Source organism: Rhea americana, unplaced genomic scaffold (assembly GCF_003343005.1).
Source record: "Rhea americana isolate MKP2758 unplaced genomic scaffold, rheAme1 scaffold_235, whole genome shotgun sequence".
Lineage (NCBI taxonomy): Eukaryota > Metazoa > Chordata > Aves > Rheiformes > Rheidae > Rhea > Rhea americana.
The window spans coordinates 1216251-1227164 of NW_028186352.1; the positions used below are offsets into that span (position 1 = coordinate 1216251).

General features: G+C 40.3%; 1 protein-coding gene across 4 annotated transcripts in view; it reads right to left on the reverse strand.

The window, feature by feature from the left end:
• Window positions 1-3866: 3866 nt before the first annotated feature.
• The window catches only part of PICALM (phosphatidylinositol binding clathrin assembly protein), a 70727-nt gene continuing 63679 nt past the window's right edge, over window positions 3867-10914 (reverse strand). For 3 of the 4 annotated variants that reach the window (XM_085306249.1, XM_085306248.1, XM_085306251.1), the window contains 2 exons: window positions 6204-6306; window positions 3867-5216 (listed from right to left, as the gene is read on the reverse strand). In XM_085306249.1, coding sequence (XP_085162375.1) covers window positions 6214-6306 — 93 coding nt within the window. In that variant the 3' untranslated portion in view covers window positions 3867-5216; window positions 6204-6213. The remainder of the gene's footprint in view (window positions 5217-6203; window positions 6307-10914) is intronic. The other variant, XM_085306250.1, reaches the window with a different exon arrangement.

A 10914-nucleotide genomic window follows, 5' to 3' on the forward strand; every position in this document is an offset into this window, starting at 1 on the left:
TCCACACAGCTACAATCCAAGCAAAAGCTCTGTTGCATCAGAGTTACATTTTTAATTGGCACTTACACAACTCCTTAAGAAACTTGCAGTTTTTATAGGGAAAAAAAAAAAACAACAAGTATTGGCTGGATTCAAAGTTAAAGAAATACGAGTGGCACCCCAGTTACACGTTAAGCACCCTGTAATAAAAAACAATTTTAACAGCATTGAAGTGCATGTGCTGGAACTGAGTAACATCAACCCATTAAATGCCTGAGCAAGTACAACCGAGTGGGATGTTGTGCACGGCTCGCCTGTGTTGACAGACGTGATTAAGGGAGCTGCTTACCTCAGCACATTACTGGGTTGAATTGTTGCTCAGAGAGGTCTGAGCAGTTTCGCTGTGAAATCAAGCAACTGGGTTACATTATCATCTGGCTGTTTAAGTACGGTTTCTCCCCAGCCTGCGCTGCAGTGAATATATGTTACTTAACTCTTGGTCTGGTTTTTGAGAYGTTTGCAGTCCCTGATGCAGCTGAGTTATATAACCTGGCAGTCCCGTCACAGGCCCAGACATGCATGTTTTGGGAAATGAGGGTAGGAGAGTTGGTCTGCAGCACGGGCGCTCGTTTGGCTACTCTCCCGAAGCTATTAAAGTGTTTCTGCTGCCTAAAAGGAGTCTGCCAGAACAAGGCCAAGACAGAAGCTAATGGCCTTRAAAGTCATACTGCAGTGACAAGTAAGGAACAGAGCGTCTAATGGTGCTAGCAGCTAAGCCRCTGACGTTTTGTAGCTGGATAATCCTCTGAAATGACCTTCCCTTGGGTTTCCAGTCCACTGTCGACGGAAGACCATTTCTTTGCAATATTTGCACTCCAGAACTTATGCTCTGCAGATTATCACAAACATTTGATGATGTTTTAGGAAAAATTGCTTCACAATAATATACTGTGCTTTATAAAAATCAGCAGAAACTGTTTTCACGCCATGGCCCGTGAAGCATTTCCACTAGGTCAGAGAAAGCTGGTATTTGACACGGTGCTGGCTCTCTCCCTCGCTTTCACTCGTTAAAGTGCAGCAAGAGGTCACAAYTATAATCAAATACACACACAGCTTAGCTGGCACAGGGAAAGTTCAGTTTTAAATACAGTAAGTCCAAGATCCATACTATGAAAATAAGTCAGAGACTCCAGAGACGCCTTGTGTACCACAGCTGCAGAGTATCTAGAGCAACACGGCTGCATCCAGCGCGTCGTCAGTAGCATTCATCAGATCACACAACAGAACTGAGAAATTTGGCTGCTTGTTCCAAGGCTTTTCATCTTTGCCAAAGGAAATTTCATCAGCAGCAAGGCAAGAGAAGAAATAAGAAATGTGTTTTACTCAACTCATACTGAAATCTTGGGCAAATCATCTCCCACAAGTAAAATGCAGGTAGTATTTACTCAGCTTTTAGATGCAGAAGGGTGCCAAGAGGGTTTTGTTCTCATTCTTTTGATCTAGCCAGGACATAGCATACTGATCAGCTAATTCTCATCATTTTCCAGTTTCGACATAGAAGCAGAAACATCTAAAACTCACAGACTTTTCTTGTTGGGCAAATTCAGTTAAAGCTGTCAAGACTATTTCTGCTTTCCACCGTGCAGCTGCTAAGGTCAAAAGCTTGTCAAGAGGCCAAGGAGAAAGTTTATTTACATGTGCTCTCGTTAACACTGGTTTTGCTTCTGTATTCAGCAAGTTTCTTCCCTACCCCTCACATGATCTTCTGTCTTCTGCTGCCAGCAGCATTTATTGTCTCTCTAGTATTTTGGTACCAGATACTTACTTTTCTGCCACAATCCCCCTTTATCCCAACGACGTTTAATTCTTTTACCTCATCCCCAAGCCTCTACCTGCACTCTGAAAACAGGCACCATTTGTTCAACAGAAGGTGCAAGTTTTGCTACGTCCCTCCTCCTTGCTGAAGACCTGTTTAGCAGCTCGGTGCTGTGGCTTTTTCCTCATACGACTTATCCCAATAGCTGGTTAGACAGACCGTCTGATGCCACATAAGCAGACAGCTTTATGTATCTTCTGAGGTACCATCTGTGTCAATTTATTGCAGGCAGCAGTTTAATTTMTGACTTTGGGGAAACAAAAGAACAGCTTGAGAGTTCCGATTTACTTCCAGGTGAACGTTCTACATTTGGGCTTTTAGGAACTGCGTGCATTCACGAGCTGCTCAGGTTCTTGGTTTGGCAAAAGCAACTGCCCTAAGAAACAAATCGCATAGTCATTCTGTTTTCATTTAAGATAAAACTCACTCTGTGATGAAAAAAAAAAAAAAATCATTGTGGTTCTGCCCTCTAAAAGCACCACATCCTCCACTGCTTATTAAGAGTGGGCAGCTTTCCCAAGTTATTGAATTTAGAATAGCAAACTCTATTAAGCCAATTTTGAAGAGAATCAAGTTTTCATATCCCCCTCAAAACTGAAAAGTGCCTTTAATTCAAAAGAAATACATCTGTGAGCTGTATTTTTCAGTTAATATACAACTGTTATTCTAGCAGTATCAAAAGCAGAAATCTTTATTGGGAACAATGTAGCGGGGGAAAATAATTCTCAGGAAAATTCTCAAGACMGTTTTTCTCTGAAGAATAAATTAAAAGCAAGGTTTATTAAGCAAGGCCTCCAATAAGGGTTTAACTTGGTCAGCAGTTGTATTTAAAAWAAACCACGACGACAGTAAGGGATAACAGAAGCAGTATTAGTGATCCCTACAGAAGAGCCCTTTTTTTGGCACTAGGATGGTTTGCAACCTGCGGCACCACGAGGTGTTTCTGAAGCACTTCTGAAGGATCGTAAAGGATCTTCGAAAGCAGATCTGTCATCAGTGACCACTAGACTTAACAAAACTGACGGACTGAAACTACTGTGCAGAGCATCAGGACCCTAATTAGATAACGCAGTTGATGTTTGTTGTTTTATATCTCAGCACACTGGGATATGGAGGAGGATCAACAAGGTCTCCCTTGATCTTTTACACAAGCTGTTAACTGTGTTGCAGCACAGCGGACCCTCTGGCAGTTGACCAGTTCCGTTACCAGTGCACAGAGAGGTACAGCTTTCTCAAAATGACCCTAGCTTCAGAGCTTGCGCTCTTGATATTCAGGCTACAAGCAAAAACTGAAAGGAAGATGCTCTTTGCAATATACTCTCAAATTCAAAGTCTGAGTTGTACTCTCTACTTGAGAAGAGCGGAGTTYGCTTCTATCACAATTCCATGTAGTGAAAAGTAGCAAGCAGCTCAAAGCTTCTCTGGCACCACCTTAAGCTGGAAGCCTTGGGGCAAGGTGCTTTTTTTTTTTTTTTTTTGTGAATATCACAGAATCAGTAAGGTTGGAAGGGACCTCTGGAGATCATCTAGTCCAACCCCCCTGCTCAAGCAGGGGCACCTAGAACATGTTAGACAAGGCTGCAGCAACAAGGACCCTCCCCCCCACCCCTGGCTGACGCCTGGGCTTGAACCAGGGACCTTTAGATTTTCAGTYTAATGCTCTTCTAGCTGAACTGAATCTCTCTGCATCTCACCCAATTATGACCAGTGCAAGTTTACTACCATGAATGAATATTCTGAAAGAAAYAGAAGATAGTGAAATATCATTTTAAGTAAAGAATCCAGCTCTTGAGACAATTCATTGCGATGGAACTGAGGCAGTCCCGTACAGCACCACAGGAAGAAAGATGCTACACGCGTCATTCGCGGATTCACAGGGCTGTGCTTCCTGTAACACAATATGCACATATGAAATAAATTTGGTATTTTATTAAGTAAACAAAGCAATCAGTGCACATTTTAAGCAGCAAAAAGAAAAGAAGCACCTTAGACTTTCATACCGTAACAAAAGTTCTGTGGAAGCTGCATTTTATTTGAAAATCCACCCATTTTCGCTAACATACATTTTAATATTTTAAACAAAAATAGAATCTGCAGAGACAATGCAGCAAGTATGCTTAATTCATGTACAGAATTGCTTTCATATCACTGACTATCCTTCTGAATACCCCTCTCCACCCAAAAGTTACGATGTATTTACACAAAGCACCGATCAACAGTGCTAGTTTAATTCATTAACTAGAATCTCACTACACATATGTAAAGAAGCTACTTCCTTTTTTTTATTTATTTTTTTTTAACTTTTTAAAAGGTACATGATCATAAACATGGCACTAGCCAAATGAAAAAACTCCCCCCCACCCCCATAATACATTTTTTTTAAACTGAAAAGAAGGAAAGTCTTAAAGTGAAAGCAATTCCTCACATTCATTTTGGAAAGGCCTTATAATGTCAAATGTAAAAATAATGACATGCCAAGCACAAAGCAATAAAGTTCCTTCCCAATGCACTGATGCTGAATTAAAAATGTAGTGCTTCTTCTAGTCAGTTAACTGTTCCCTTGCAAAATCCTAGGCACAGAATTGACTATAAGGATTAATGCATTTTACAGCTCTTCCCTAATTCCCATATATACTGAGAAATCATTAGATTCAGATCTTTAAAATATTTAGTGCTCTGTATGTCAGCTGAAAAGCATTCTGAATCAGATTCATTCTTTGTGGATAAAAATCAGACATACTGTATACATCCATACTCATTTTCATAAGGAGTTTTTTTGATACAATATTAATGTTAAATTGATAATCATAAATAAATACAAACAATAATACATAAGGAATGTCTACTGCAAACTGAATATATAATTTTTAAAAAAAGTTAATTTCCATTACTGCTGTGCCTACATTTGTGAGGACTGAAGAAAAGGTAACTGCAGAATTAAGAGTTAGGATTTGACCCTCCCCTCCCCAAAGTCTTATTTTAARTTATGGTAAAGGACATCTCCATTCCAGACAGCATTTCCAAATATAAATCTTAATTTCCAGAATAAAGGCTTCTCTTTGCATGTTACTGGTTATGGATATTATTAGAAGCTGAAAGTATTGATGTATTAGTCACCAGGACAAGACACAGATCTTAGTCTTAATTCATGGCAATTCTTGGCTTCATACTGCGTATTGATGCTTTCCTATGGAGTTGTCCCAGGTTCCTTCATTGGTCATCATTTTACTGCATCGTTTAATGGAAGAGGAGACTCTGAAAGACTGAAGTTCATTTTCTTCTGGAAGTAGGGTTTACTGGTGAGCACGTCTTTTTGAAACTGTTCCTTTCTTTTCCATCTAAACAGTTACATAAACTGAATCTGTAAAGATTAGAAAATCCTCGTGTTAACTTTAGAGTCAGCATAACTAGAGGATGTCATTATAAACCTATGTTTTCTTCACAAATTTCCATTCTTCAAATGCACAGACTACCAGAAGTTCTGAAGTTTTGAATAAGAACACAAAATTAGGGTCAGGAAAACAACCAAAAGCCACAAGGACATTTTTCCAACTATACTAGCTTTTGGAACATGTTTGCATTAAGCTGTTTTGTAAAGCAATGAAAAAAAATCTATGTATCCATACAAGATTGTCACCAGCTGTAATATAATGCACAATTCAACATGATTGTAAGAACCACCCAAGGTCACATTTCTCTCTGATCCAGAGGAAGTATAAGAAAAGCAGACTGCTCCGTGCAGCGAAAGGCTATGCATTACACTGTTCAAGTATTTCACRCTTTCACTTGTTCTAGTACATAATCCTCCACATGCCCAACTGATAAACACATGAACACTGAAAAGATTTCCAGTGCACACTGTACCAAAACAGTTAACTCTTACACACGTGAAACCAAATACCTGCTTGGGCATAAAGTCAATTCTTTGATTAAGCACTCGGGTTAAGCGTGTGACTGAACTGTCAGAAGCAGCCAGGCATCTGCTGCTGAATGTGAACCCCAACCGTTTGCCTGATGAAACGGTAAATACCGGGTAACAGCAGTTCACTCTCCCTGCCTGCAGCAAGTACTAGGCGTTCCAGGTCTTGCAGCTCAGCAAGGAACTCTCAGGCTTCATTTCCAATGGACTGAAGCAAAATACTAGTTTACTGGATCAGGCCTTTAAACTGTTGCAGTTAAGTATATGAAGTTTCCAAGCCACTTCCACAATGCTTCCAACTCAACATGACTTCTTTTAATTAATATTATTGACTAGAGCTGTTTCTAAAAAAAATAAAGCTTGAATTAGAACTTTCATCTGCGTTTCATATCACCAAAACCAGCATCTCCCCAGAATAACAGACAATACCTAAGTTGTTCTACAAGAAATCCTGGAGAGAGAGCTCTGCAAAGGGATCCTTTCCTGAGGCTCTGTGAGGACTCTGACTGGAAGGGCTGGATGCTGCAGACAGCTAGTAGGAAAGACGACAGAGAAAGGGAAAGAAAAAGAAAAAAGGTCTCAGAATGACAGAATATGAAAGCTGAAAGTGTAATGAAAGGACAAGGGGAGCTTAAGAGGCAAACTGGGCAGAAATCAACTATTAAAAACAAGGTGTTTGGTCATATGGAAAGACAGAAAAGCCTCTTCAATGGTTGGTGTAATGTAGAAACAAGCTGGACATGTCCCTCTTGAAAGGAAACTGGTTGGGTTTTGCCAAACAAGCCAATAGCCTTGCACCTTCACAGCAGCTGTCTTCCAAAGATTATACCAAACACCCTCCCTGCTCCACCCCTAGGTAGGTACTGGCACGGAGAGACGGGGCTGGGGGCCYGGCCAGAGCGTGGCAGCCTGCCAGACGCCTGCGCCGTAAGAAACGGCCTCCTCTCCGTATTTTCTTTCCCCCTCCAAACACACCGTGTATAAAAAGAGGCTGAAAGGTAGCTAACTGCGCTCGTTTTGCGGACTAGCAGGGGCAGGTTTAGCTCAGCTGGTTAGAGCGTGGTGCTGCTAATGCCAAGGTGGCGGGTTCAATCCCCGTATGGGCTATGCTGAGGGTTGGACTAAGGTTGGACCTCCAGAGGTCCCTTCCAAMCTCACCGTTCTATGATTGTATGAATACAGCATGTATTTTGGGGGTAGAGAAAATAGAGGAGGAAGTTTGACAACCGCTGTTTTTTTTAGGTGAGAACAGAAGGTTCAGATTAATTATTTCTGCATTTTAACAAAAATCATGCCCTACAGCCAAGTGTTTAAAGCACCCAGACCACAGATTCAGCTATTTAAAGCACATGACAATTTATGMTGTAGGAGCACACACTTCATATACGTGAAAGACAGCTAGCAGTAAGCATGGATAGTGGCACTTCAGCTGCTGCTGGAAGTGACCAATGATCTGCAAGCTGTTGTAGCAGGAGGAGCTATTTTTTTTGTTTTGTTTTCTTTTTAAAGCCCCTTTTCCTCTTTGTCAGTGCTTTCTCAGATAGAAAGGGTGCTTTATTAAATCAGCTTTGCCCTCTCCCCTCATAGAGCTTGCATGTCTTTGCAGTTACAAATAAAGAAGTCCATTTTTTCCCCTTTTTTGGTTCTACTATCTTGACAGTTTATTTGTAAGAGTCACTAGTAACCATTGCATACTTACACCTCAGGCCCACTGAAAAAACGCTGCATGAAGACTTATTTCCATTGGAAACACTGAATGTCTGCCAACCTATATATGATGGGGAACATGCTTATGGGAACTGCCTGCAAAAGTGCCCAGAACATAAATACTGCCATTGCGAATTAAAACTTTCACATTAATGTTTGTACCCCAGAAATCACGGGGAGATGGAGAGCTTACTTCGGATCCATACTCCCAATCTGGATTGAAATCTTTGTGCTCTACCCCCAGAACCTCCTTCCTATGGGGCACTCGGATCCAGTCCCCATAAGCAGATTATGAAGAGCCATGAGACAGAATGGGAAGTGCTTGAGAAGCAGTTTAGGGATGTCAGAAGGTCCCCTTTCCAACTCGGTTCTGCACCCGTGCCCCACCGCTCTCCAGGATTTGAAAGAGACTTTGAGAAAGCCTAACAGAGCCACAGCTTTGGCAAGGCATGCCCGCTGAGACACCATTTCATGACACATTCCTCCTCTTCGTGGTGAGATCACTGAAAAGCTACAGATTTAAAAACCCTGTTCAATTTTGCTGGCGAATCCCCAATCGGTATCAAGTCCAAAGTAATGCCCCAGTTTGAAAGCAGTGTGGAAGACTGGTAGGTTTAAAGCTCTGTCAGTTACTAGTGCTAGCATGTAAACCAGAAATAGAGGTGAAATTTCAGGAAGCCTCTTCAGGTTAAATACTTCAAAAAAAATGACAATACCGCTTCCTAGATACCTCAGTCAAATTCAGATGTAGGATCCTACAGGAAATACATATTTTAACAAGATTCTGCTCATTAGAAAAAATCCTGAAGAGTACAGTTAAATATGATTTCTCACATTGTACCTTGTATCTGTCAGGACCTTCCTAGAATACTTAGTGCGACTAAGTTACTTTAGTTGAGTACATCTAAGACTGCTTATAAATATTTTTAAAAACTACAACCTACCTCGGTGGTTTGCTCAGGAGAAGCATGTTTAAGATTACTGCACTGGCCACCAGTTTCTCTAGAGCTAGCAGGATCAGAACTGTGGATGTGRCCCCCCCTCGCCCAGCGCACGTGTCATTTGAAACGTGATGTACCACGCTGGACCAGACCACCAAAGCTTAGTCTCCTCTCCAACAGTGGTCACTTCTCACTGCTTCCAGCAAAGGCARAAAACTCCCCAGAATCAAAGTAACATAAAATAACCAGTCCATTAAGTGTATTCTTGACTCAGATCACTAGCTAGGTACTGGTTTCTCATTAAACATGTCTGTCAGGCTCTTTTAGCATATGTTTTGAGATTACAGGTGTTCCTTCTAGCACATTAAAGTCTGCTTTCTGGCATCAGTCTGTCCTGAAGCTAACAGCACGTTCTTCCACAGTTTCAAAGCAGCTTACTCCTTTGAGCATTTACAATGATGTTAACAACTACAGTGTTACAATTTATAAAGGTGTCAGCAATAAGATAGTTTAAGTCTATTTTAAGATTTATAACRTTCACTTCCACTCTTAAGGCTCTGTCCATTCTATGCAGTCACATCTGCATTTGTTACAGCCAAAGGTATAACACAGATTTGTCATTTTTATATCATTTTCTGTTAGTTACCGTATCAATGTTGGCAGAGCTGACCGTGCAAGTACTGCAATTGTCCATTACAACACTCAGGTCTTACAAAGGCTAATTTATATTCCAATTAACTGTACATCATTCAAGTTTGGCTTGTCTGAACTATTCTGCATTTGCTGCACTGTATTATATCTGCTATCATTCTGCCTATTTTTCAGTTTTGTGGTGAAATCAATGGTCCAAACAATCACCCCTGATTTCCCTGTTTTTCCCCTCATTCAACTAAAATAATTTAGTCACACTGCACAGACCATTCTCGTTGTTCTGGGTAGCACCATATATTTCATGAYGAAGCAAGCCTGCTATTTTGCCATGATAAAAACAATTATTACTAACTTTAATATGCAAGATAAGTGATTTCAAAGAAAAAAAATACAAATGATCTTTAAAAAAAAGTTAAGCATGCAGTAAATTCAATGTAATAATATAGTAATGCTTCTCAGTGGCCATAGATTGGTAAATCCTATCTCTGTGTAAGGAGAGCAGTTTTGGTTTTATTTAACATGCTTTATTGACATTAGACCTCTGAACACTTAACACCTGCAAGAACATAAGCTGGCTGTCTTAGGAGAAACATTCCAGGTCACACAGTAAATGCTGAACCAAACAAACTGCGCTTTCAATAAAATTAATTTTTATAATAATCAAACCTGTTGTGACAGTCAATTAAGATTCAACCTAGACCAAGCCCTGCAATGTCAAATGAAGCAGAAAGCCTCACCTAACTGTTCAAACCTACCTTTCTCTTCACAACTGACTAACTTGGTGAGCCAAGTAGGCAGAAGTTTTTTAAAGGGACATTTCCAAACCGACCTTCTGGGCTTTGTAGAAAATGCCTGTTCTTGAGGATCTCACTTGCTCTCCAGTTACTAAGTGCGGAAAGCACTGAGGTTTTTCCTTGAAACATTATAAAAGCCCATAAAAATAGAAATACTAAGTCACTTACCTGAAGTGACAGTAAACGTGCAATACAGGTCTCAGAAGTCCAAGAGGAAGTAAATGGAAAAYTATTTCTAGCTCAAGAAATCCGGCAGCATCCCTTTTAGGTAAAGCCTTTTTTAGTGCATCCACAAGGCTCTGTTTTAGGGAAGAAGCTGGACATTACTGCCCACTGGCAGCATGCAGCACAACCACTGACACAGGGTSAAATTAAGGCACTGGAAAAGGTTTGAGGTTGACCCTTCCAAATTACTGACTCAGTTCTTTCTCCTCCACAGGGGGTCCAAAAAAGAAAAAGATGAACCCAGGTCACCAGAAATCAATATAGTAATAAGACAGTAACTGAGGAGACTTAATTAAAAAAAAAAATCTGTTAGTGGGAATTTATATGCTTTAATTTGGGTATTTAAATAAGGTTTAGTTCAGAAGGGAAGAACCTACATTACTTACGCAATTAGCTGGCAATACCATGTGCAAAGTAAAGTTCAAGTTCCATACCACTGAATTCAGACACAAGTCCTACATTGCACATACATATTTTTTCCCTTAAACACACACATTTGTGCACCCCCTCTCCCCAAATATACATTCCTTTAAACAGCTATCTGTGGTCAAAAATAAGTTCCTAAGATCATGATGCAGTTCCCATACTTTGTGATTTAATAAAATCATAAAGTATACTATGAACTTTGACAAAACTCATGTAACTGGCAAGCAAAAATACACATGATTAATACCRGAGTTTCAACCTGCCCTCTGAACTTGACTCTACCTCTAACTACACATCAGACACAACTATCTCAAACTCTTAATGATCTGAATGTTTTCTGAAAATAGTATGGAAGTGTGCAAGTTTTTGATGATCTCTTCCTACAAAAAAGCCCCC